Raw genomic sequence first — 22,758 nt, forward strand, 5'->3', positions numbered from 1 at the left:
AACAATGATACAGAGAAAACCTCAACAATCGGGCGCTGTTGAGCGAGCACTTGGTGAGAATAGGAAGGAAAAACTTCCTTGTCAGTTCTCCCAACCCTGAATGTTAATTGTTGACTTTAGAAGTGAGCATAACGGAAGCACGAGCCTTATTTCAGTATATATGCTGTATATTTAATCAGGTCTTTGGTTTGTGTGGGTCTCTTTAAATTGACAGTAGATGCAAAATGACGAACACAATAACTTTGCTTATAACAATATCAAGACTTTCTGTCAACATCTAACAGTCTGAACACATTGGTTTCTGTTTAAAGCTTCTGCTAAGGTGAATTAATCCTGCTTGTTTTCCATGGGTGGATAAAGATCTTTACTGAGCGTGTGCATATTGAATTTCAGCATTCAGCTTGTTTCTGTTTTGAGAAACTGAGAGTTACGCTGTTACGGCAGTTTTCTATTTTCAGACTTTAAGCGAGGTGATTGAGCACATACCCCAAAATGTTACAAATAATCTGGAACCATAAAATTTTTAATTTGTTTGTCTGAGAAACTGTTCCAACTTTCGACCAGCTTCACCTGCTCCTTTAGGTGTGTTGCTCTCTGTTTACTTAAGAGTCTAGTGGAAAAAGTACACTCACTGACACACATGCTTTCTTTGTATTGCCCATACAGGATCCACTCCAATCCACCCTGCCCAATCCCTGCTCTCAATTTTCATTTCCTTGTGTATCAGGGGCTCATGACCTACTGTGAGGCTGATGGGTCATAAAGTGATTATATGGATAAGAAAGCAAAAACAAAATGTGCATAAAGTTCATTCTTTCACTTCTTCAAGACACTAAAAACCTCTTCAGTGAAGCAGCTCAAGGTCAACCCTTAAAAAGTTAGTTAGAAAATCACTGTGGACTGTATACAGACAGGAGAAGCAGACTCCAGTGGAGCCATTATCCACAAATCGTTAGCTTCATAGCATAAGTGCCTAAGTCATTGACTTAGTCAAATGACTTAGGCAATTATGCTATGAAGCTAACGAAATGGAGAAAATTTAAAACAGTGGTGAACCTTCTCAAGAGTGATCGGTCTACCAAAATTAGTCCAAGACCGCATCACTGACTCATCCAAGGAAGTCAGAAAAGAACCCAGAAGAACATCTAAAGAATTGCAGACCTCATTTGCGCAGTTCTAACATTATTCATTATTCAACAGTATGAAACTGACCGGCAAACATGGCATCCATGGGAGAGCCCAAGTAGAAAACCACTGCTGACCAAAAAGAACACAAAGGGTCATGTGACATTTGCCAAAAAAACAGATGATCCTCAATTGATTTGGGACAAATGCTGAAGCTTTTGAAAGGTTTGAGTCCCGTTACATCTGCATAAAACTAACACAGCATTTCTTAAAAAGAGCATCATAGCACCAGTCTAATATGGTGGTGGTAGTGTGATGGTCTGGCTGCTGTGCTGCTTCAGGACGACTTGCTGCCATTGATGGAACCATGATTCTGCTCTCTACCAGAAAATCCTGAAGGATGATGTTCAACTATGAGTTCATGCCCTGAAGTTCAGCTACACTTGGGTTCTGCAGCAAGACAATGATCCAAAACACACCAGCAAGTCCACCACTGAATGGCTTAAGAAAAACAAAATGAAGACTTTGGCCTAGTCCAGTTCAGATGCTGTTGCATGACCTTAAAAGGGCAGTTAGTGCTTGAAAACCCTTCAGTGTGGCTTAATTAAATGAAACAATCCTGCAAAGAGGAGTGATGTAAAAGACTCATTTCTAGTTATTATAACTGTTTGATTGCAGTCCTTGTTGCCAAGAGTGGCACCAGTTATTAGGTTTAGGGGCAATAACATTTTCTTTAATAATTTTTACACAGCCAAGTAGGTTTGGACCATTTTTCTTTCTTTAATAAATGAAATCATCATTTAAAAACTGCACTTTGTATTCACCCAGGCTGTCTTTGTTTAACATTAAAACTAGTTTGATCTGAAAATTAAAGCTGTGAAAAACATGCAAAAAAAAAAAATAATTTCCATAGACCTGTGTGTAATTAGTTTTACACTCTTGCAGCTCACTGTCACACTGTCTTTGAACGTATATACAACACAAAGCTGAGGTAACCTTTCTCAAAGTCTCCAAAAATAACCCAGTATGTCATAAAGTATAAAGACTGACTAACACTTGCTTAATGACTGTGTTAACTATTTTTATCATTTCTAACATTGACTGTTTGTGTTTCACAAGCAGCTACAAACCTTTGAAAAAGCAGCAGGTACAAAGTGTACTGTATGTCACGTACCATAACCTGTGAATAAAAACCAATGTTTCACACCACCACCCACCAGGGCGCACAGTTTCTCGGGTCATAGGAAAGTTTTGCTTATGTGGTAAAAACCGAAGCTCTGAAGACAATCAGTGAGCATGTGCACACTCAAGACTCACGGTCCGACGGTCTACGCTCTCGAAGAAGCTGTGTGTTTATTTTTGTCGAGCAGATTGTTATTTTTCCAGCGGCCCTGGCAGAGAGGCTGTTCCACAGCCAACGCGATAATGGTTTTGGTCAGTTAAAAGCAAAATCAGCAGCCCTATACTTACTCTTTTCAGGGGCAAACACTGTGTTGCTCTATCAGGAACATCTCTGGGCCTTTTACTAGAACGTGGAAAATCCCCCCACACACTGGGAGATACTACTTTTGGATTTTTCCTCTCTAAAATTTTAAGAAAATACTGCAGTTGGAGCAACTGCTAATCAGACAAAGAAGGGTTGTGTAGTCACAAGGTATCAAAGTTGCAGGGTCAGGAGAGTGGGTGGAGCTGCTGCATAAGTGGACATGGGTTGGGTCTCTAGCTAACCTGATTGTTGTGTCCAGTCATGCTGTGTAATCTAATATGGGAGGACAGAGAAACAATGCATTAGGTGTAGTCTCTCCTCTCTTGCAAACACAAGCTCAGTGCATTGTTTAACCATGCAGTGAACTCTGCAGCATGCCAAGAATACCAAGACCGAGCAATGTTAGTGACATAATGAAATGAATGCAGTAATAAACAAAAGCAGGTATCTCTTGAAAAAAAAAGTCTTGAAAATGTGCTCATTTCAGATCCATGTGACTGCATTACACATCTAAAGTTACTTTAGAGTGTATTAAACTTGATGACAGAATAGCAAAAAATGTTGACTAAGGCCCGATAACGAGGAGATAAGTTGAGGAATGTTATGAGGCAGCTTCACATGTGGTTATTTTCCCCATTACAAGTGGCTGACTCAAATAAACAGCACATGTGTGTGTGCAAAAGGCATGCAGCAAATTTGCCATGTCATCTGACCAGCAAGCACTGGAGAACAGAGCTGTTTCAGCTGTGCAAAGGAAAAAAAAACAACAGTGTGTGGCAACAAAAAAATGGGTTTCCCCTACATGCATACAACTAAAAACCCACATCCGTTTGATCTGTGGTCAGGGCTCCATTTATTCAGCTGTTCGACCTGCTGCTGTTCGGGGTGCATTTGATCCCTCTCGATTATACGCAGTGGGGAGACTGGTGCTGCCAGCAACATTACAAAGTTAGAGTTCATTTATCCATCCAATAGCACGACTTGCCAAAGGTGAAAAGCTTCTGATTTAAATATAGAACAGGCTCCGCAGTGCCATCTAGTGGTTGTACATAAACAGTGACAAACATAAATGTGGAAGAAAAATAAACCTGCAATGTGTAGAAACAATAGCCTTTATTAAAAATAAACAACTATGATTACATAAAAGTTATTTAATCCAGCTCATTAGCTCCTTATGGCACATGACTCATTAACATTACTTTTAAATTGGGTTAAGATCATGGTTCACAAACTACACCCTATGAAGGACAGTGTATGTGCAATACTTTATTTAATAAGCACTGTGTAGAATGCCTTATTTCCTCTCCAATTTGTTACTAAAAATGTCCAGAGGTCGTCTGAAGAGCAGAGAAAAAACAAACAAACAAACAAACAAAAAACCCCACACATCATCCAGCTGTAACATCCAGGTCTGCACGCCGAAGGTCTCACTGAGAAAAATCACGTTTCCCAGGAGAGGTCGTCCTGTTTGAGGCTGTTTCTGAACTTCTGTGTCTCTCTGAGAAGCTGCAGGTTTTTTTGAGTAGTCCTATCTGTCCTTCCCTTCTTTTCAGTCTTAACGGGAGAAGGAGCAGGTGGCTTGATCCCACTCAGCCTTTTGGCTGTGTGCTCCTCAGGAGATGATCGGCACTGGGCCAGTTTTTGGATCTGTGGAGGGAGCAGAAAACATCACACATTTGGATCTGTTCAGCACAATTATACACTGCAATAAGCTGCTATTACAAGTCGATCCATCCTCTGTTGAAAACGACAGGATTGTTTTTGACCATTTGTTTATAAGTAGACTTTAATTTATTCAAGCATACATTTCTCTTCTGTTTATTAAAATGTCAGAAATAACAGGAGAAGTGTGTAAATTCTTCAGTGAGGTAATACCAGCTCCACTTAACGACATGCAGCTAAAAAACTGCTTTAAATACATAAAAATACTTTTCTAAAAATATCAAATTAATTTGTTTGAAAATCTCAAAATAATCTTATCACTATTTTTAAGTGGATCTAATGCACTTTTTTTTTATTTTTTTTATTACTGGACTCTGCTTCAACTTTTGGCTCTTACTCTCACAAGCAGTGACCACAGAGGATGGATGCGCATATTTGATTTGGCAAAGATTTTTACCCTGGATGCCTTTCCCAAATGCAACTTCCCAGAAATCTGTCTCCCCTCCTGGTTTTGAACCAGACATCTTTTGCATGTAACGTGCACATGTTAACCACTACACCATGGAAGAACTGACTTTTACAGACATGGAATTCATTATTTGAAATTTTGCTTGATATAGGCATTCACCATTGACAATTGGTGGGCTGTCAATGGTGAATGCTTACTGCTGTTTTAAAGCACTTTAAAAGATGATTAGATGATTATTTTCAATGCATCAGATCCAGTTTCTCATTGTGTTACCGAAAATTGTTACAAATCTATCCCCTTTAAGTTGTACCAACTTATAGGTCACATACCATCCTCTGGTGTTTGCGGAGCTTGGTGATCTGAGATCCTTTATCCTCCATCCTGGTGACCAGCAGCTCCAATTCTCTCTGGAGGTCCTGCCTCTGCTCCGGATTTTGAGCTCCATCGATCTGACGCACCAACTCCTGATGCTCACTGACAAAGGTGACAAATATAAAACGACTTTAATAAAAGGTTCACTAATATGTCCAAAAAACTCTGAATAAAGAACTTAAATTATGTTAAATACGCCTTCATTCCTAATGCAGCTCACTGGTTGGCACTACTCACAAGCTCATCTGTCCCAGCTCGTCCTGCAGAGCCAGGAGCAGGTCGGCGAGTGAGCTTAGCGATGGGTCGACGGGCAGCCTGTTAGGCTTCTCTGATGAATCAGAGGAAGATGAAGAAAAGTCCTTTTGGAGGTTTTTCTTCACTCCGCAGCCAGACCTGTGGTGTGCACTCACTCGCTGGCACAGCTGTGGCTGGTGGTGCTTCATCATGTGAAGGATACTTTGCACGTTGGCATGAACCGAATGGCTTGGGCTCGTCGACTAGAGACGGGAATGAAAAGAATCAAAGTAAGAACAAACAACAAAAAAAGAAGTGCAGAAAATTATAAGTGACTTACTGTTCCTGCAACAAAGGGCATTTTCTTGTGCATCGGGCTCTTTGGTAGCAGTTCGGCAGGTTTAGAGGTTTTCTGAGGAAGAAGACAGCTCTCATCACCTCTACATCCAAAGAAATCTCCTTAAATAAATGCCTAAAATTAATTTTTATATCGGTCAGAAAAGTACCCTTATGCTCTTTTTTGTTTTCTTCTTTGGCTTTGTCTCTTCAGAAGTTGGCAGAGATGGTCGAAGGCTGACATCAAACTCTCGTTGCAGCTGCAGTAGTAACAGCAAATCAATGCTTCTTAAGAGTATTTAGTCAAATTTGCCAATCAGCAGCTTTATTGTTGAATATGTGCTGAAAGTTGTGGCGTGGGCAATTTAAAAAAAAAGTTGTGTCTCTAGTTAGCATTTACTTGTTTCTTAACAAGTGCAATCCAAAAACTGACTAACCTCCTCCGCCTTCTCCTGCACGAGTTTACGCTCGTGCTCTTCTTTCAGCAGTTTCTGCTCCAGGATGGAAAGCTTCATCTGAAAATTTATCACAGCGACACACCCTGAAATAATGAACTTTTGGCGATAAGCATTCTGACTAATGAATTAGAGATAAGCAGCATTGGGAAACCTTAGGTTACCTCTGCCAGAGTTTGGGTTCTGCTCAGTTTGAGACACTCTGACTCGAGTTTTTCCAGCTTCTCTCGCTGAATTTGGCTGTTTGAGCTGCTCTTTTGCTCGCTCTGCAGAGAAGCCTTGAGGGGAGTAAAAGTGGCAGGGGGAATATGTGGTTTTTTATGTTACTTACATCCAGAAATGTGAGAAACAAATAGGTGATGATCATGCTTATAGCTGGGATCTACTTTCAAATGACTTTTTGATTCGTAGTATTCTGAGCTACCTGATTTTCCATTAGAGCGCTCCTTTCCTTTTTGGCATTTTCAACCATTTTCCTCATGTAGTCCAGCTGCTTCTCGAGAACCTTACAGCGAGCTTCTGCAGACTGCAGTTTTGAGTCCAGTTCTGTCATTATAAAGCAGAGAACAAACTAATCAATCAGTTAAATGGAGTTGCCAGATCATAGTGACCCACAGTACCCTGTTTCCTTGTTGCTTTCTATTCTTTGTCGCTTACCTCTCCTGGCAGAGTTATCCGTCCCAGGCAGGCTGGCTGCTGTCTGACTGTACAATGTTGTAACTTGTGGATGCTTTTGAGCATCATGGGAAAACTGCTGGTAGCTCTTCTCTGCTTGCGTCCTTTCCAGCTCCAGCCGCCTAATTTTCTCCTGAAGGGTCTTCAGTGCATCAACCACGGCTGATGAAGAGTAAACAACAATACAAAGACATACTAGGTAACTGTAAAAGAAAGCAGTCTGCCCCCTCCCCCCTCAAAAAACTAAACAAAAACAAAAACTTCCACTGTAAGAGACAAATAGCTCATGATAATGAATGCGTCATACCTTTGCTATCAATATTTGGTCTCCTCTGGGAAACTGAGCTGCTGGCCATGTGTGTGCCCATGCTGATAGAAGAGTGTGCATGGGGCTCCGGCTCTCGTGAAGGTTTCACTATCCTGTCTGGTGGCTGGTAGTAGCTTCCAATGTAACTGTTCTTGGAAGGTGAGTCTAAAATCTATACACAACAAGAGGAGGTTGTTTTGGAAACAAATGAATATTTTCATTATCAATAAAATGCCAAGTTTGTAAAATTATAGACAAAAAATGTAAGTGTATACGAGTCAGATTTTTAACAATTTTGAACCTTGAGAATAAATTTGAAATGCAGAGACTAAAATCAGCTCCTGATTACCGCACTGTGAAAAAAGAGAAATAATTTTCTTCTTACTAAAACTGGTTTGGATGTGCAGTTTGCAGAAATATTGCAATTTTGCAACAGTGTGCTAATGGTAATAATTTCATTTTAAATTACAACATTATTCCTAAAGTGCACAGCTCAAAAACAGGGAATACATGATCAACATAGTATAACACAAAGTTAGTTACACTTCACACTTCAGGGAAATTAATCTGTTTGATTAGGAAGGATAAACCATTGCTTTGCTACAAATGAAAGTGACAACAGGTGACTGCCTTCAACATCATAGGTTAAGACTTGACTTCATTCTAAAAATGAGTATTATAGATTATTATAGAGACGAGTTGCTATCCCAAGCGGAGAAGTTCAAGTATCCTGAGGTCTTGTTAAGACTGATTGATGCAGTGTCTGCATCACCGGTCCATTGTGGTAAAGTGAGAGCTGAACATAAAAACAAAGCTATTGATTTACCAGTCAATCTACATCCCCACCCTTACCTATGGTCACGAGCTCTGGATAGTGACCAAAAGATCAGGAGGTACTCAGAATAGAGCCTCATCCACATCGAAATGAGACAGCTTAGGTGGTTCAGAATGCCTTCTGGGAGAGGTTTTCCACGCATGTCCTACTGAAAGTTAAAAGGATGCCCTGGGGGACATCTCTCAGCTGCCTTGGGAATATCTCGGTGCTCTCAGGCCTAGATGAGCTGATGAGGAGATGTGGGCTCATCTGCTTAGGCTGCTGCGCCCACGACCCCGTTCCCCCTTCACCATGAACCGTCTCTGTGGTTTTTCGCTTTTCCTCATCCATATATTTGTTTAGTAAACAGTAAATACTGATAAAAACTTTCTGTTTTCGGTGCAATTTCCATGCACTTGCCACACAAAGTAAACAGTAACCGAATCAACAAGCGTTAATCGATTACGCAACTGTACCCCAGTACAGCCAGCTTTCTGCAACAAGGAGGCCGTTTGTAGTCCTAAAAGCTCCACAACAGCAAACATAATGTATTTACAAACACCACCCACTGCATGGACCATTGGCTCCTTTAGGTAGATACCCGTAAAACAAACCAAAAAGATGGTTAAGTGGCAACTTGGCGAAAGTAAACAAGACAGCGCTAACGCGTTAGCCACACCTGCTGCTAACGGCTGATTTACGGACGTTACCTGATCGTGGTACGTCTCCATTTTGCCCTACAGCAAATGATGAGTGCTTCCAAACTAATCATGCGTCTGTCTTTAACGATCCGAGGCTACTTTTATAAGTTAAAATGACTTGTAAGACACCAGCTAACTGACTCCAGCTGTCCTGTCACCAAGAGACAGTCCGGGCTTTTTAAATTTCCCTCCTCTTTGCCGCCCTCCACACTGTGGTTCCGCCTGCGCACTCTTAGTTCCTCCCTCCCCACCAGACTTTTCTCTGCTGGTTAAGAAATATATTATATTTCCATATCTTTTGCTAATTAAATACTATAAGGGTAAAAGGAAACTTAAGCTTGTCCTTATACTCATTCTTTACTCCAACATTCTAATTTACTTCACTGTTATTTCAGTTATTCTTTTTGGGTTTCCGTAGACTGGCATAACTACTTTGAGCTGTATATGACAATTTTCGAATTTTTAAAAATCCGATTATGACACACATATACGTGTCACTTAATTTTCTTTGTGGAACAGTTTCCAGTATTTTCAGCAAACTCAATAAAGACTGTGACCTTTTGGTGATAAGTATGGCATTAGACAGGCTCACCTTCTATAGACTAAAATAAAATTATCCTTTAAATCTTATTTTTCTTGCTGTTCCCTTTAGGGGTTGCCACAGCAAATTATCTGCCTCCACCTCATCCTATCTCTACCATCGTCTGTCATTCCAACCACCACACCATGAACGTTGACTGTGGTATTCCCAATGAAAATCTTGGCATCTTCAACTCTGCCATTCAAGAGGTCTCTCTACCATCTTTTAAACCTCCCCTTTCACTCTTGCTGCTATCTTTCTGTCACAAATCTCCCCAGACACTTGTTTCCACCCACTTCACCCTGCCTGCCCTCTCTTCTTTACCTCTCTGCTGGGGTGGATTGATGGGATTTCTGGGTATGTGCAAAGGGCCCATGTACAGTTAGGGGCCTATCCAAGATGCAGATGTTAGTTGTCAGAGAGGAAGGACAACAACAGGAATATTATACTTACATACAAACATAGTATAAAAGATGAACAAGCTCTAGGTGCTACATTTTCCATTTAATATAAGGTACCCTAGAGTGTTTAATGATGTTGTATTGTGATAGTTGCTTTTCATTGTTTTGTTAAGGTACCATGCTCTCCATTTCGAACTATTCTGTGTACACGTATGCACATACAATGATTCTGAACTTCTTTTTAGATGCAAGGTATTTAATCAATTAACTCTGCAAGGATGCACAACAGGCAACTGGTAAGATGTAGGTGGACTTTTCAGTTATCTAATGTGTGGCCTTTCACTCACTTCATCTAAGTCCCCAGGTCAGTATGGCTGGAATGCATGCTGCACTGACCACTGCATAGCCACACACAGCCTCCAAAATACCAACACAATCAGTAGGCTGGAGTATGTACACGATAAACTGATTTGTGTCTGCTTGTTGACTTTTTTATGTTTCCCCAGGTTGTGGTGAGTTAATACAATGTCGTTAGCACTGTAAGTCAATCACACTGTCAACATTTGCACATGCAAATACTCTCTTGCAGCAATAAGCAGCATGTGTGACAGTCCTCCTGCATTACTATTTTTTTCTCATTTGCAACAAACACTTTTTTTTTTTAGTTTTACCATACTTGAACTGAGGTGCATGGCACTTCGTTCTTATGTTTAGATTGATATTTTAATGGTATGGGCTGCATCAGTGTGCAGATTTTTATTAAAGTTAAGAAAATCAAATGGAAACATACAACATATCCACCTCTTTATGTCTTTCTGCTTGTCTGTTATTTCTGATAAACAAGTGAAAGGGGGGCTGCTGCTGCTGAATAAGTGGATGATGGGAGATGTAGTTGCTAAGCGCTACAGTCAAATAGAGAACCTAGGCGGATAAAGAATACAATCCCCATAAACGCTTCCCCCACGAGCACAGGAAACCGCCCACCAACCAATCATCTTCCAGAACCTCCCCGAATGCGTTCGGCTTGGGCTGATTGGCTAATTTGCCCTGCCAATCAAACTTTTACCCTGAAGTTGTTACCTCCTCTTGTTTCTACGCTGGAACCAGCGTTACTGGACAGTGCGGAGGCAAGTCGTCCTGTAACAGGAGAGAGACACCAAAGAATGTGGATAAAGTGAGTGTTTTAGAATGACACTGTTTGGTTTTCAGTCTCAGTGAAAGGTTCGTGTGTGGGAATTTTTTTAAAGAGCGGCGGTGGGTGCTTTAGTGCCGTCTTTGTTAACGGGCAGCTTGAAAGCCCTGGCACGAAGAAAAGAGAGATAAACAAGCAGAGAGATTGAATGGATTTCACTGACACGCCGCGTATTCTTCCTATTATATGCCAAGTTAATATCAAAGTTAAAAGCCGTTAAACCGTAAACCGGTGTTAGTATTTGCAAAATCAAATGCTGTGGCAGTGAATCTAATTGCTCTGACTGTGTTCAAATCCTGTTTTGTTGTTTTGAAAGTTGCTAACAAAGATTAGCAGAATCGTGTGGATTTAAATCACGGATGCAGCTATTGCTTTTTAAATCTGTTTAAAACATGTGGTTAAACCTCATTATATTAGATTTTCTGCAAATCTGAGCAGTATATCTTCAGAGAACTATTTGGCTATATGCTGAAATACATGGTGTGATGATATGCTTTAGATGTGTAGTTGATTTATGCACCATTTTGAGAAGTTTATTTAATGTTTAATCTTAAACTGGGGTTTAAAGACAACAGGAAGGAAGTGCAGTGATATTTAGAGGTGTTAGTGACCAGTGTTTTGTGCCAACTCAACTTTGCAGTTGCTAAATGTTCAACGATGAAGTGCTAAAGAGATTAATAATTTATAATTAATATTTATATGTAATTTTTTTTCTTGTCAAAAAGGGAAACAGATATCAGCAAAAACATAATAAACAGTGGCACCATCTCTTCTCCACAGTGTTACATTACACACTGGTACAGTACTGACATAAAGTTTCACACCCTTTCTTAGGGCAGTAATGTGGTATAAGAATGGAAGTATGGAAGATGTACTTCTATTGCTCTTCCCTGGTGCTGAGAGAGACATTTTTGTTTTCCCTGGTAGAGCAGGGGACCCATGAACCGAGGGCCATAGTCCTTACAACAGTGGCTTCAGTTTGATGCTGTGTGTCACTCACCCTCTCTTTCTTTCCCTACTCCCCCCCCCCCCCCCTGCCAAAAGCCAAAAGTCCATTAGCTGTAATATCCAAATTATGGCAAATGAATTCATGAGATATAGGGTGATATATCTGTGTCTTTTATAAGTGGTTCATGTTATTAGTTGGAGTCAAATTTCTCTGATGCTACATCTAAAAGCATAATGCACTTGCATTAACAAAAAGGTGATGCAAGCCTTTCCTGTCCTGTTTATTCGTAGCCTTTTGTGAGACAGCACAAACGGTAGGCCCGCATAAACTGATGGAGGTGCAGGACCAGGAGTCTGTGGGGAGATGGGACAGGCTGGGGAGCCGGGATCCCAGCTCCAGAGCTGATGCGATAGAGAACATCTGCCAGGAGGTCATGCGGAAAGTGGAAACCATTGGGCCCATACCGCCGGTGGCCCCTCTGTCCCTGGCTTCAGGGAGTCCTCCAGGCAACGATCTGAATGATATCCTGGCCCATGTCCTTATGCTCTCCAGACGGTGTCCCTTTGAAGATGTCAGGGAGCGTTGCTCTCAGCTTCTGCGAAACATCCAGGTAAGAGAGTCGCGGTTTTATGATGGGGAACTGTGTTGCATTACGCTGCACCCGACTGTGATATGTCCTCTAGAGCCAGTGTTTATTGTATTGATCTGCAGCCATCTCCCTCTCTTCACCTCTTCATAAGCATTGCAAACACTGTGGTTTAGTAAAAAGCTCAGTGTGACCGCTGCATGGTTTGTCAAAGGGATTACAGTCAGTCACACAATGATACACAAAAATATAGCTGTCCTAACCTTTCAACACGCTGCCAATCATTTTTACGGTGAGATTTAAACTAAACAGATAATCACTGGTTGATTAAGATTTGTCTTTAGCATTAAAGCTAGACATAAGATTTAAGTTTTTTTTATTGCAGAATTTGAAAACAAATTTCTTTGGCTCATGGCTTACACACACTGAGATCTTCCAATAAAAATATTGACACTGCACATGCTGTATGTGGGCTTTCTCAGAGAGTTAAGACGTATTTACTGAAAATAAGTAATGCTCTCCATTATTAACAAAACACAGTGTGACACAGCATTTTTGTTTTCACTTTGGCTTTTTTTTTCTTTTTCTTTTCAAGTCCGTTAAGTCTGCCTGTGTTGATTTTTAAATAAATATCCTGGTCATTGTTGTGTAGCAGGTGGCAGTGAATTGAGAAAAAAAATATTATATTGAAGCTGTCAGACTTGGACATGGATACATGGTACTCAGTGAATCCTGAAAACAAAAATCTGTGGGAGAAATGCGCAATGGTGGATGGTGGGGGGGGGGGGGGGGGGGGGGGGGGTCCTTAAAGTTAACAGGAGAAATATAGATAAAATTTAATAAGATTTATTAGACACACAGTTGGGAAATTTACATGTGGTATATGGTAGCAAAAGGGATAGAGTGGGAATAAAATAAATTGATGCAGCCATTAAAAAAACTTGAAACAGTAGAAGAAAAATGTACACAGTACAAGGTAGAAAGAAATTTAATCTAAATATAAGTGAACAGATAGTTTCAGATGCCTACTAAGAGCAAAATGATATAACGAGTATGACTGAAAACTATTTCACATTGAAATACATCAAATACAAAGAACATTTACTGACTGAGCATTAGAATGGGGAATAAAAGTGATTTAAGTGACTTTGATCGAGGCCCAGGCTGGCCTGAGTATTTCAGGAACTTATGATGGACTGGGATTTTTTTATTTTTTTATTTTTTTCCACACAATAATCCCTGAGGTTTAAAGACAATGGTCTTAAAAAGAGAGAATATCGAGTGTGAGGCACTTCTCTCAGAGCTCAGAGGAGAATTGCCAGAATGCTTTTAGCTGATAGGAAGGGAACAACTGAAGTAATCACTTGTTATAACCAAGGTGTGGAGCAGCAGAAGAGCAGACAAGTTTGCATTACTGTTTGCTAATAGGAAGAAAATGTGGTTACAATTACCACACAGGCTCATCAAAATTGGATGATAGAAGATTGGAAAAAGTTTGCCTCGTTTTATGAGTGTCCATTTCCGTTCCAACATTTGGATGGCCGGGTCCGAATTTAGCATAGACGACATGAAAGAATGGATCCATCCTGTCTTGTATCAATGGTTCATGCTGGTGGTGGTGTGATAGAGTTGGGGATACATTCTTGGCACAGTTTAGTCCCAACTGAATATCCTTTAAACACCACAGCTTACCTGAACATTGTTTTTGACCATGTCCATCTCTTTATGACTACAGTATACCCATCTTCTGATGGCTGGTTCCAGCAGGATAACACGCCATGTCAAGTCATCTCAGACTGGTTTCTTGGACATGACAATGAGTTCGCTGTACTCTAATGGCTTCCACAGTTCTAGGGGGATGTGCTAGAACAAGAGATTCGCATCATGGATGTGCAGCCAGCAAATCTGCAGCAATTGTGTGATGCAATCGTGTCAACATTGGGCAGAATCTCTGAGGAACGTTTCCAGCACTTTGTTGAATTTATGCAGAATTTATGTAGTTCTGAAGGCAAAAAGAGGTCCAGTCCAGTACTTTTTAGGTGTACTTAATAAAAAAGTTGGTGACTGTATCTGTAATACATGTATATTTATAATAAATATTGTGCTGGGTTTATTTTGTTTTGCCACTATTAGCTATAGAGAATGAAATATTACACTTATCCTGGGTCTACCCTTGTGTTTGCTGTGGCCTGTTCCACTTAATGAGTCCTGTAATAACAAACAAACACTAACCCCAGTAGCTTTGGATGGCCTGACATGTTGTTATTCTGAGGAAATGGGGTGTTTGGCCGTGGCTTTAGTTCCTGTTTGTGCGGAAGTGTTTTTTGAAGATGGAGGCGAGGGACAGGCAGAGATGAGAACGGGAGAAAGCTGCTTTGCGGGTTTAGCTGTCTACCACGGTACGCGCTGTCTGGTATTTCTGAATTATGCTAAGCTGCATTTGGGCACAGCTTGCCAAAGGTTGCATTTATGAGCCCACAGTTAGCTGATGTAGCTCTGGTCCCATGGTGGGAGATCCCTCCTGACACTCAGACAGCCTTTAATTCCAGCAGATCCGCTGATTAAAGACAAAATCTTTGAAAGCACAGACAGTCTTTTCCTCGTGTCCTCTAGAGGAGGAAGGCATCCTGCTTAGTGAGAATAATGTACTCTAAAACCCACATGGGTCACATAGCTGTGGGTTGGAGCAATTTTCTGCTTGTTTGTTGCCATAATGAGCACATCTTTCCTGAGCATTTATCAACCGTGAAAGTAACTCCGGTGATATTATTCAAAGGATGATATGTGCTCTTGTCTGTAGATGTAGCATGAAAAATTATGATAAAAATAATTGCAATAATGCCTAAGAAGAAGGGAAAAAATATTGTGTGTTGGCACAATTCTTTTGCTCATACCTGTGCACATAGATAAGAAGTGTACTGGAGAAGTTATACTCTAGTAATGGACAAGGGCATTTTCTTCTGTTTTAATCCTGGTATCAGACCTTCCACTAATTGTTGAGGAACCCATGTAGCAAATAAAAAGACCTTTTTTTTGGTCTCTAACTTTGCCTCACTTTCTTTTTTTTTAATGCAATCCCACTTGGTGTTTGTTCTTCCTGACTCTGCAGGCGAACTGACTTGCAGGCTTAAACATTTGAGCTATGATGTTGGTCTAGTATTCAGGGGTCACAGGTTTGTTGGCAAAAATAGGGTGATATGCGTACAGGGAGGGGTCGGGTTCCCTTGCGAGGGTCTTCTGGGTAATTGTGAGTCAAAATCGCTTACCAAAACAATTCTGCAGCGTGGTCTTCTGGGGCCTTTGACTTGGCATTCGGCTGCTGAGCTTTATTGATTTCATTTTTATGGGAACCCCAAAGTAAAGATGGGTATGCTACCAAACACACACATGCTCAGAATTAAAGAGAAACGATAGTAAGTGTGTATTCTGAGTCTGTCAAAGGGGTGGGCAGACTCTGTTGGCCGACTCTCTCTCTTTCTCTGGTCATCATGTCCCCAAACTGGATGAAAGGAACCCAGTCTTGGATGGCTGAACAGAGACGGAAAGTTGTTTTTTTTTTCTTTCTGTGCTTTGCAGTTACACCATTGTGTTAGCCCTTTACCCCTACTTGAATTAAGAGCTAGTCTCAAAAGATCAACCTGTTCTTGTAATTTAGGCCTGTGCCTCTCAGATTTAACGACACAACCTGCACCGTGCGAGAATTAAAAGATGGAGTAAATCAGCGGATGAAGTGAAGAATGTGTCTCTTTGAACCCAAGTCAGTCTGGTTCTTATGTGTTCAGCTGTCACTGCACATCAGACCTGAAATGTGTGGTTAATAGTCATTGTAAGAGTCCTGCACCTTAGTCTGTTAGTATCACACCTTGTTCTACAACCAACTTTCTTTCTTTTATTTTGAATGTGCAAATCGCTATAGTTGCAGTCTTTTAAACACCCTAGGAGATATTTAATCTAAGAAACTTTCCTTCTATTCATCTGTTATGACAGAGTCATGTTTTTTTTTTTTGGGGTGGGGGGGGGGGGCTTTTTTCATAAAAAAGAAATGCAGTCTGTTTTTCTGAGGAACACAGAGGCATTAGATGTTTTAAGCTCCTGAGTGTTTTCACATACTTATTTAAGCTAATAATGGTCATTAGGACTAACTAAGCAGTCTCTCTAATAAACACATATGTGTGATTAAAATGGCTTCCTGGAACTGGCCTCCTCCTAAACTAATGCAGAACATATGGAGTGTCTCTTGGAGATGACGGTAAATATTTAATTATCTCTTTAGGATTGATTTATTCATCTAAGCATAGCTCTTGAACTTGATACGAATAAGCAATCGTAATTGTCAAGTATATGCAGATCTAGCACCTACATCGTGACTTTCCTAAGAGTTAAACTTTGAAGTTGCATGGTAGGTTGATCTCTGACTGATTTCTCCGAGCCTGTGTTACATAATTTTATTTATTTTTAATTGTGGGTTAGGCTTGTTTTCAGAAGACATGTTGTCTGTGTAAGCCTCTCTCAATGGTGGAATTCATTTGGTGAGGCTATATAAACAAACGTTACTTGTCAACCTTGACAGACAGGTGTGTGGACAGATGCAGTACGGCTTTTCTGAGAAGGCAGGGTCAGAGTCCACTTGTAAAATGTGGCAGAAGTTCAGAGAATTGTTTAATGCTTTTTCATTGCAGTCACAGTGACAGAAAGGTTTGCACTGATCTGTTTTATAAGTCTGTGCATGACTGTGCGTATACTGTGCTGTTTTTTTTGTGTTAGTTAATGTACTGTGTGTGCATGAGTTTGATTGTGAATGCCTGGAGTCTGTGTCTGTCTGCTACCTCTGCTTGCTGTGTAAATATAGATAGTGAGGACCAATGATGAGAGGGCCTTGTATTCTGGTCAGATCTGGTGGATTATGGGCACTCTGTGGTTGAACCAGGGCAAACAAAGTGTATGGTGAGAGGGGGGGGAGAAAGGAGCAGCCGTAGAAGCAGGCAGTGACCTTTGGCACAGTAACTGTACAGTGAAATGCACCATGGATATGGAGGACGCAATAGAGAAATAAAGCTGTGGATTTACAGCTGTCTGCCAGCTGGGCAGAGCAGTGGGACAGAGCAGTGATAGGAGCTGGGTGTGAATTCTCTCTATGGGGTGTCTTACTGAGCTAGATGAAGCTTTATGGCACTAAAGGCCCTTTGTCTTCAAGTTTTGAGATGATGATAGTGATAATAGCACAATGACATAGCTCCTGCCTTGATGCCTTGACGCTCCTATTGTAGACCTAAATATCATCACTGACTGCTTTTAGTTACCTGCATGAATTGCTCATTGCTTGTACTGCGACATGGCTTATTGGCCGAGTTGTTATTTTAAACACTGGCATCAGCGTTGGTCCAATAGTTCTGTTAATGCATCCTAATGTGAAATCTTGTACCACAAATGTCTGCAGAGTACAATGTAATAATGAATGCTACCACTATATTGGCTTTCATTTATAAATAGTTGATGTGCAAACTGGGAACCCTAAAATGATGCTGTGCAGATAAAGTGATGAGGGATATTTACCAGAAGGGATTTTTACACAGTTTGAAGATGCCTTCCCCTCCCTTTTCTCTTTCTTGCCAGGATATTAAAAGCCATTTTTAACAAACACACAAGCTCCCACTTTGATCCTACAGCACAGACAGACCCCCACTTTCAGCCAGTACAGCATGCTGCCGGCAGCACACTCAGGAAGACTTAGAGAGGGGGGGGGGGGGGCATGTGGGAAATGTGCAACTAGGTCACTGTCAATCCTGTTGTAGATGATAATTTTCCTGTTTTAGCATACATTAGTGGATGTGTGGAAATGCTTTCCTGTAGAATAAGGGGGATTTTTTCTTCTTCTTTCATTTGTTCTAGATAGAGTTTAAACTTCTGCTAAAACATGCAAAGGCTGTATTGTCCTGTCAAAGAGGGAGGGGTGTGTTGGTGTTGTCTTCAGGCATTTGCACAGCATAAGCAGTCGTCATGGTACCAGTGGCATGAGGTGCAATGATGGGATGGGTTAGTTGGCACCGCTACTTGGGGGTGGGGGGTACTTGCTCGTCTGCAATTATTTCTGGACGTGGTATTCAGGAGCTGAAGGGGAGAAAGCGAGGGAGAGGGAATGGAAATAGAAAAGAGACTCTGCCACATTATGATTGCAGCGCACTGAAGGTCAAAAAGAGATGGCGAGAGGGGGAATAAAAGGACAGCAATAAAGCAATGAGTTTTAATGTGTGGAGAAGAGAGGAGAAGGGGGTGAAACCAAACCAAAAGAGGAGGTGGGACAAATGCTGTCATTCTCTGTATTCAGTTTGAAAACAGTGGAAAACTACTAGCACCCCACAACTGCAAACCACTTTACTCTCAAACCTGGCTCAAGACCTGAGTATTTCCTGACAGAGTCCAGATCCAGACCCTTTTGTGGATTATGTTTCCATGACCCCAAATTAACCTAAAGCCCCAAATAAATGATAATTTTGCTCTCTGGCTTGTCTGATCAGGCATTTATTGAAAGCACAGTTTGACTTGCCCATACACCTCAGGACTGGGAGGAGCAGATGGTGGATGGTGATGTTGAACTTCTTGAAGGGGAGAAGTACACTTAGAAATCATATGAATAAAACAGCTTAACAGCACATCCAACCAACTCTGTGTGTAAACTCATTATGTCCATGTTTTCATACCTTCAAGTCTTGTTTCGACCTCAGGCTTGTGAGACTACCAAAGGCACTTGTGCCATAAATATGAGTTCAGTCATCCTTGCTGTTGGTATAATGTTGCCAGTAGAAAATTGAAGCTTGCACAACTGTGAATTCATTCTAGGTGTGAAAGATGGAAATTGCAGTCATTTCACAGCTTAGCAACACCTGTCTTAAACAGATTCATCCACAGGGGCAGACCCATTTTAGCAGCAGACTTATCACAGCATGAAAAGCACAGATGTGACTGATCATATAAATGATACAAATTCTTCCCAGGCCCCTCGTGTCATGTATGTTGCCGCACTGAAATAGTTTACAGGGGTATTAAAAGGTTATCTTTAATGACATTATTGCGCTTTCCCTAACATGTCAACGTGGCCGCTGTGAAAAAGATATATTTAGCCTGTAATCTGACAGCTTTACCCTTTGGCAACCTGTTTTTTTCACTGATGGCATTTGACATGTCAAAACAGGTGTGAATAATAAAAGGAACAGCAGCTGAATTGTGCTTAGCTGCTTCAGTTTGATTGGTCTTTTATTGTTCAAGCGTCAACGTCACTTAATGGCTTACTGAACACTTAAATGAGAGAGAGCCATTGTTGAAGTAATCGTTACATTCATAGTTCAAAAATAGTTACAGCAGTGTGTACATGAGGAGGAAAACTGAGTTCTTTCCTGTCTACCTGTCTGTTATGTTGGTATACACCAGGGGTGTCCAACTCCAGTCCCCGAGAGCTACTTTCCTGCAGCTTTTAGATGCATCCCTACTCCAACACGGCTGAATCAGATGGTTGGATTACCTTTTCAGCAGGCCATCAAGTTTGGCAAAGGCCCGGTAACAGCCATTCATTTGATTCAGGTGTGTTGGAATAAGGATGCATCTAAAACCTGCAGGACAGTAGCTCTCGAGAACTGGACACCCCTGGTATACACTGTTTGTTTGTTTTTTTTGTTTTTTTTTCATTGAGGAAAGGATCATGATGAAATCTTTGGTTATTGTTGTAAATAGAATAGAATAGAATTCAACTTTATTGTCATTGCACAGGTACAGGGCAACGAAATGCAGTTTGCATCCATCCAGAAGTGCTTTAGTGATATAGATATATTACAATATATATTAGCAATAGTATAGATATGTAAGTATATTACAGAAATGGGTCTATTATGGTATGTTATAATGTACACGGTATGAAGTATGTTGTGAATATGCTATAACTATAAGTATGTACAGGCTGTAGTGAGTACAAGCTATGTACAGGCTATGAACAGGATATAAATATGAAAAACTATACAGAATATGAAATAAATAACTTTACAGAATCTGGGATATACAGCTATACAGAAATGGGAACTATGGAAGTTGTAAACAGTTGTAGAATTAAAGATTATCGAATGTACAGAATGATTATTTACACAGAGCTATACAGTAGTGCAGTTAAGATAAGTGAGGGTGTAGATAGTTTCTACAGAGGCTATATAAAGTGCTGGTGGTTGTGAGTGGTGGTTCAGTCCATGTTATTATTGTGTGTTTGAGGGTACAGTTGTCCATTGTGGGTGTGTGTATGTTCAGTCCATATGTTAACGTGGGTCAGATGTCAGGAGGCAGAGTTCAGGAGTCTGACAGCTGTGGGGAAGAAGCTGTTCCGGTACCTGGTGGTCTTAGTCCGGAGGCTCCTGTAGCGCCTCCCAGAGGGCAGGAGGGTGAAGAGTCCATGTGATGGGTGACTGGGGTCTTTGATGATTTTCCCAGCCCTTTTCAGACACCGCTTCCTGTAGATGTCTTTTATGGCAGGAAGTGGTGCTCCGGCGATGCGCTGGGCAGTTTTCACGACCCTCTGCAACGCCTTCCGGTCCGAGGCAGAGCAGTTCCCGTACCAGACTGTTATACAGTTGGTCAGGATGCTCTCGATGGTGCAACGATAGAAGTTCACCAGGATGTCTGAGGACAGGTGGTTCTTCCTCAGAGTCCTCAAGAAGAAGAGGCGCTGATGAGCCTTCTTGACCAGCTTGGAGCAGTTGGTCGTCCAGGTGAGATCCTCGGAGATGTGGACTCCCAGGAACTTGAAGTTGCTCACACGCTCCACAGCCGTCCCCTTAATGTGGATGGGTGGATGTGGGTCAGCATTCCTCCTGTAGTCCACGATGAGCTCCTTGGTCTTCTCGGTGTTAAGCAGCAGGTTGTTTGTGTCGCACCACTCAGCCAGACGATCCACTTCCTCCCTGTAGGCGGCCTCATCGTTGTCACTGATGAGGCCAATCACCGTGGTGTCATCTGCAAACTTAATGATGGTGTTGGAACCATCAGCAGGTCTGCAGTCGTGGGTGAAGAGGGAGTAGAGGAAAGGGCTCATCACACAGCCTTGTGGTACACCGGTGTTCATTGTGATGGTAGATGAGCAGTGGTTATCCAGCCGGACATGTTGGGGGCGGTTGGTCAGGAAGTCCAGTAACCATTTGCAGATGAGGGAACTGATGCCCAGGTCTGTCAGTTTCTTGATGAGTTGTGAGGGGTGGATTGTATTGAATGCTGAACTGAAGTCTATAAACAGCATTCTGGCGTAGGTGTTGTTGTTGTCCAATATCCTAGGGCATAATTTTGACAGTATGGGGAATTTAGGAAATTATCTTTCAGTGTTCCTCCTGGATCTCAGGTATGCCAAGTGTGAAATGGTGGGAATGAAAATGAACACCTCCAAATTTTAGGCTATGAATCCAGTGAGAGTGCCCACTTTTGAATCTGTGTGGTGCAGTGCTAGCAACAACATTGGTTTTACCTACAAATATCATATTTCATAGTATAAAAGATGGACGTAGGTATAAAAGAAAGACATAGATGCTACCCGTTGGTTTGTGAAGATGTTTTGAAGTATTTCTGTCTTTGCCATGTTGGTGTTTTTGTATAGCCGATGTGAGAAGTGAGGGGTACTGACAGTGAAACAACTTGTCAATTACAATTCCTTAACTCATGAGAAAATGAGCATACCCTGGATAATCCTTCTATCTGAACTTAAAAACATAAAAACACAAAATTACAAAATGACTAACTGACACATAAACTCAGCAGGAAAGTATTTAGAGAGGTCAAGTCCGAGGACCATTTTCCCATAGATTTCTAAGGCACCAGAAGTCTTTTCGTAACCACAGCTTGACCCCTTGGTGGCTTTTAAAAAGAACGCTTGTTTAAGCCACTGCATCGGCTTCTCTCTACAGACCCCGAAGCTACTCCCTTCTTATATACCGTTCAAAACAAAATGTTTGGAATTCCAGCAAAGGAGGACGTCGTGTTGCTGTGCGGCAGCAGAAACCTCTTTGTATACCATTTCCTCCAGATGTTATCGTGACCACAACAAGGAGGGTGCAGCCAACATGAGGAATTGTACCAATGTCTCATACGTAGCATACATTTCAGGAGGTGTTGTCATCTTATGCTGTGCATACATCAAATATAATGCGTGCTGCACAGTGTGGCTGTATGCAATACGGGCCTTTTATCCCTCACACTCTTGCTCTTCAATGTTCGTCCTTTTCCTCAGACAGGACAGGCTGTGGAGTGGTTCTTCATGCAGCATACTGAGGGGTTGAAGTAGATGTAGTTCCTGTGTTTAGTCACAGGGGGGTGCTCTGTACAAGGTTTTTGGCCTTTTGCTCTCATCTCATGTTGCTTGATGGGAATTTTCCATGTGCTGGGTTGAACGCAT

At 41.3% G+C, this 22,758-nt stretch overlaps 2 protein-coding genes and 1 long non-coding RNA gene across 4 annotated transcripts in view; 2 read left to right on the forward strand and 1 right to left on the reverse strand.

Moving 5' to 3' along the window:
• The first annotated feature begins 1,043 nt into the window (after positions 1 to 1,043).
• Positions 1,044 to 2,184, forward strand: LOC147312708 (uncharacterized). The gene is made up of 2 exons (XR_015125159.1): positions 1,044 to 1,835; positions 1,885 to 2,184. It is a non-coding gene; the product is annotated as an uncharacterized LOC147312708 (long non-coding RNA).
• Positions 2,185 to 3,705: 1,521 nt separating this feature from the next.
• Positions 3,706 to 8,940, reverse strand: cep57l1 (centrosomal protein 57, like 1). Of its 2 annotated transcripts, none has more exons than XM_086264611.1 (11): positions 8,646 to 8,940; positions 7,122 to 7,293; positions 6,797 to 6,976; positions 6,564 to 6,685; positions 6,304 to 6,417; positions 6,122 to 6,199; positions 5,855 to 5,944; positions 5,689 to 5,760; positions 5,352 to 5,611; positions 5,072 to 5,216; positions 3,706 to 4,258 (listed from the first exon to the last, which is right to left on the reverse strand). In XM_086264611.1, exons 1-11 carry the CDS (start codon positions 8,664 to 8,666, stop codon positions 4,052 to 4,054), a joined length of 1,461 nt encoding a protein of 486 aa, XP_086120737.1. In that variant the 5' UTR covers positions 8,667 to 8,940; the 3' UTR covers positions 3,706 to 4,051. The 2 variants fall into 2 exon arrangements, with proteins under 2 accessions (XP_086120737.1, XP_086120738.1); XM_086264612.1 differs by lacking the exon at positions 8,646 to 8,940 and adding an exon at positions 7,974 to 8,615.
• A 1,751-nt stretch (positions 8,941 to 10,691) lies between these two features.
• sesn1 (sestrin 1) overlaps positions 10,692 to 22,758 on the forward strand; it is a 74,916-nt gene continuing 62,849 nt past the window's right edge. Inside the window, exons 1-2 of the mRNA XM_086264279.1 lie at positions 10,692 to 10,791; positions 12,049 to 12,368. Coding sequence (XP_086120405.1) covers positions 12,090 to 12,368 — 279 coding nt within the window. The 5' untranslated portion in view covers positions 10,692 to 10,791; positions 12,049 to 12,089. The remainder of the gene's footprint in view (positions 10,792 to 12,048; positions 12,369 to 22,758) is intronic.

The sequence above is a fragment of the Aulonocara sp. 'chitande type north' Nkhata Bay genome, linkage group LG15 (genome assembly GCF_057382095.1).
Source record: "Aulonocara sp. 'chitande type north' Nkhata Bay isolate Kocher_YH1m ecotype deep benthic linkage group LG15, A_spYH_male_GT1.1, whole genome shotgun sequence".
Lineage (NCBI taxonomy): Eukaryota > Metazoa > Chordata > Actinopteri > Cichliformes > Cichlidae > Aulonocara > Aulonocara sp. 'chitande type north' Nkhata Bay.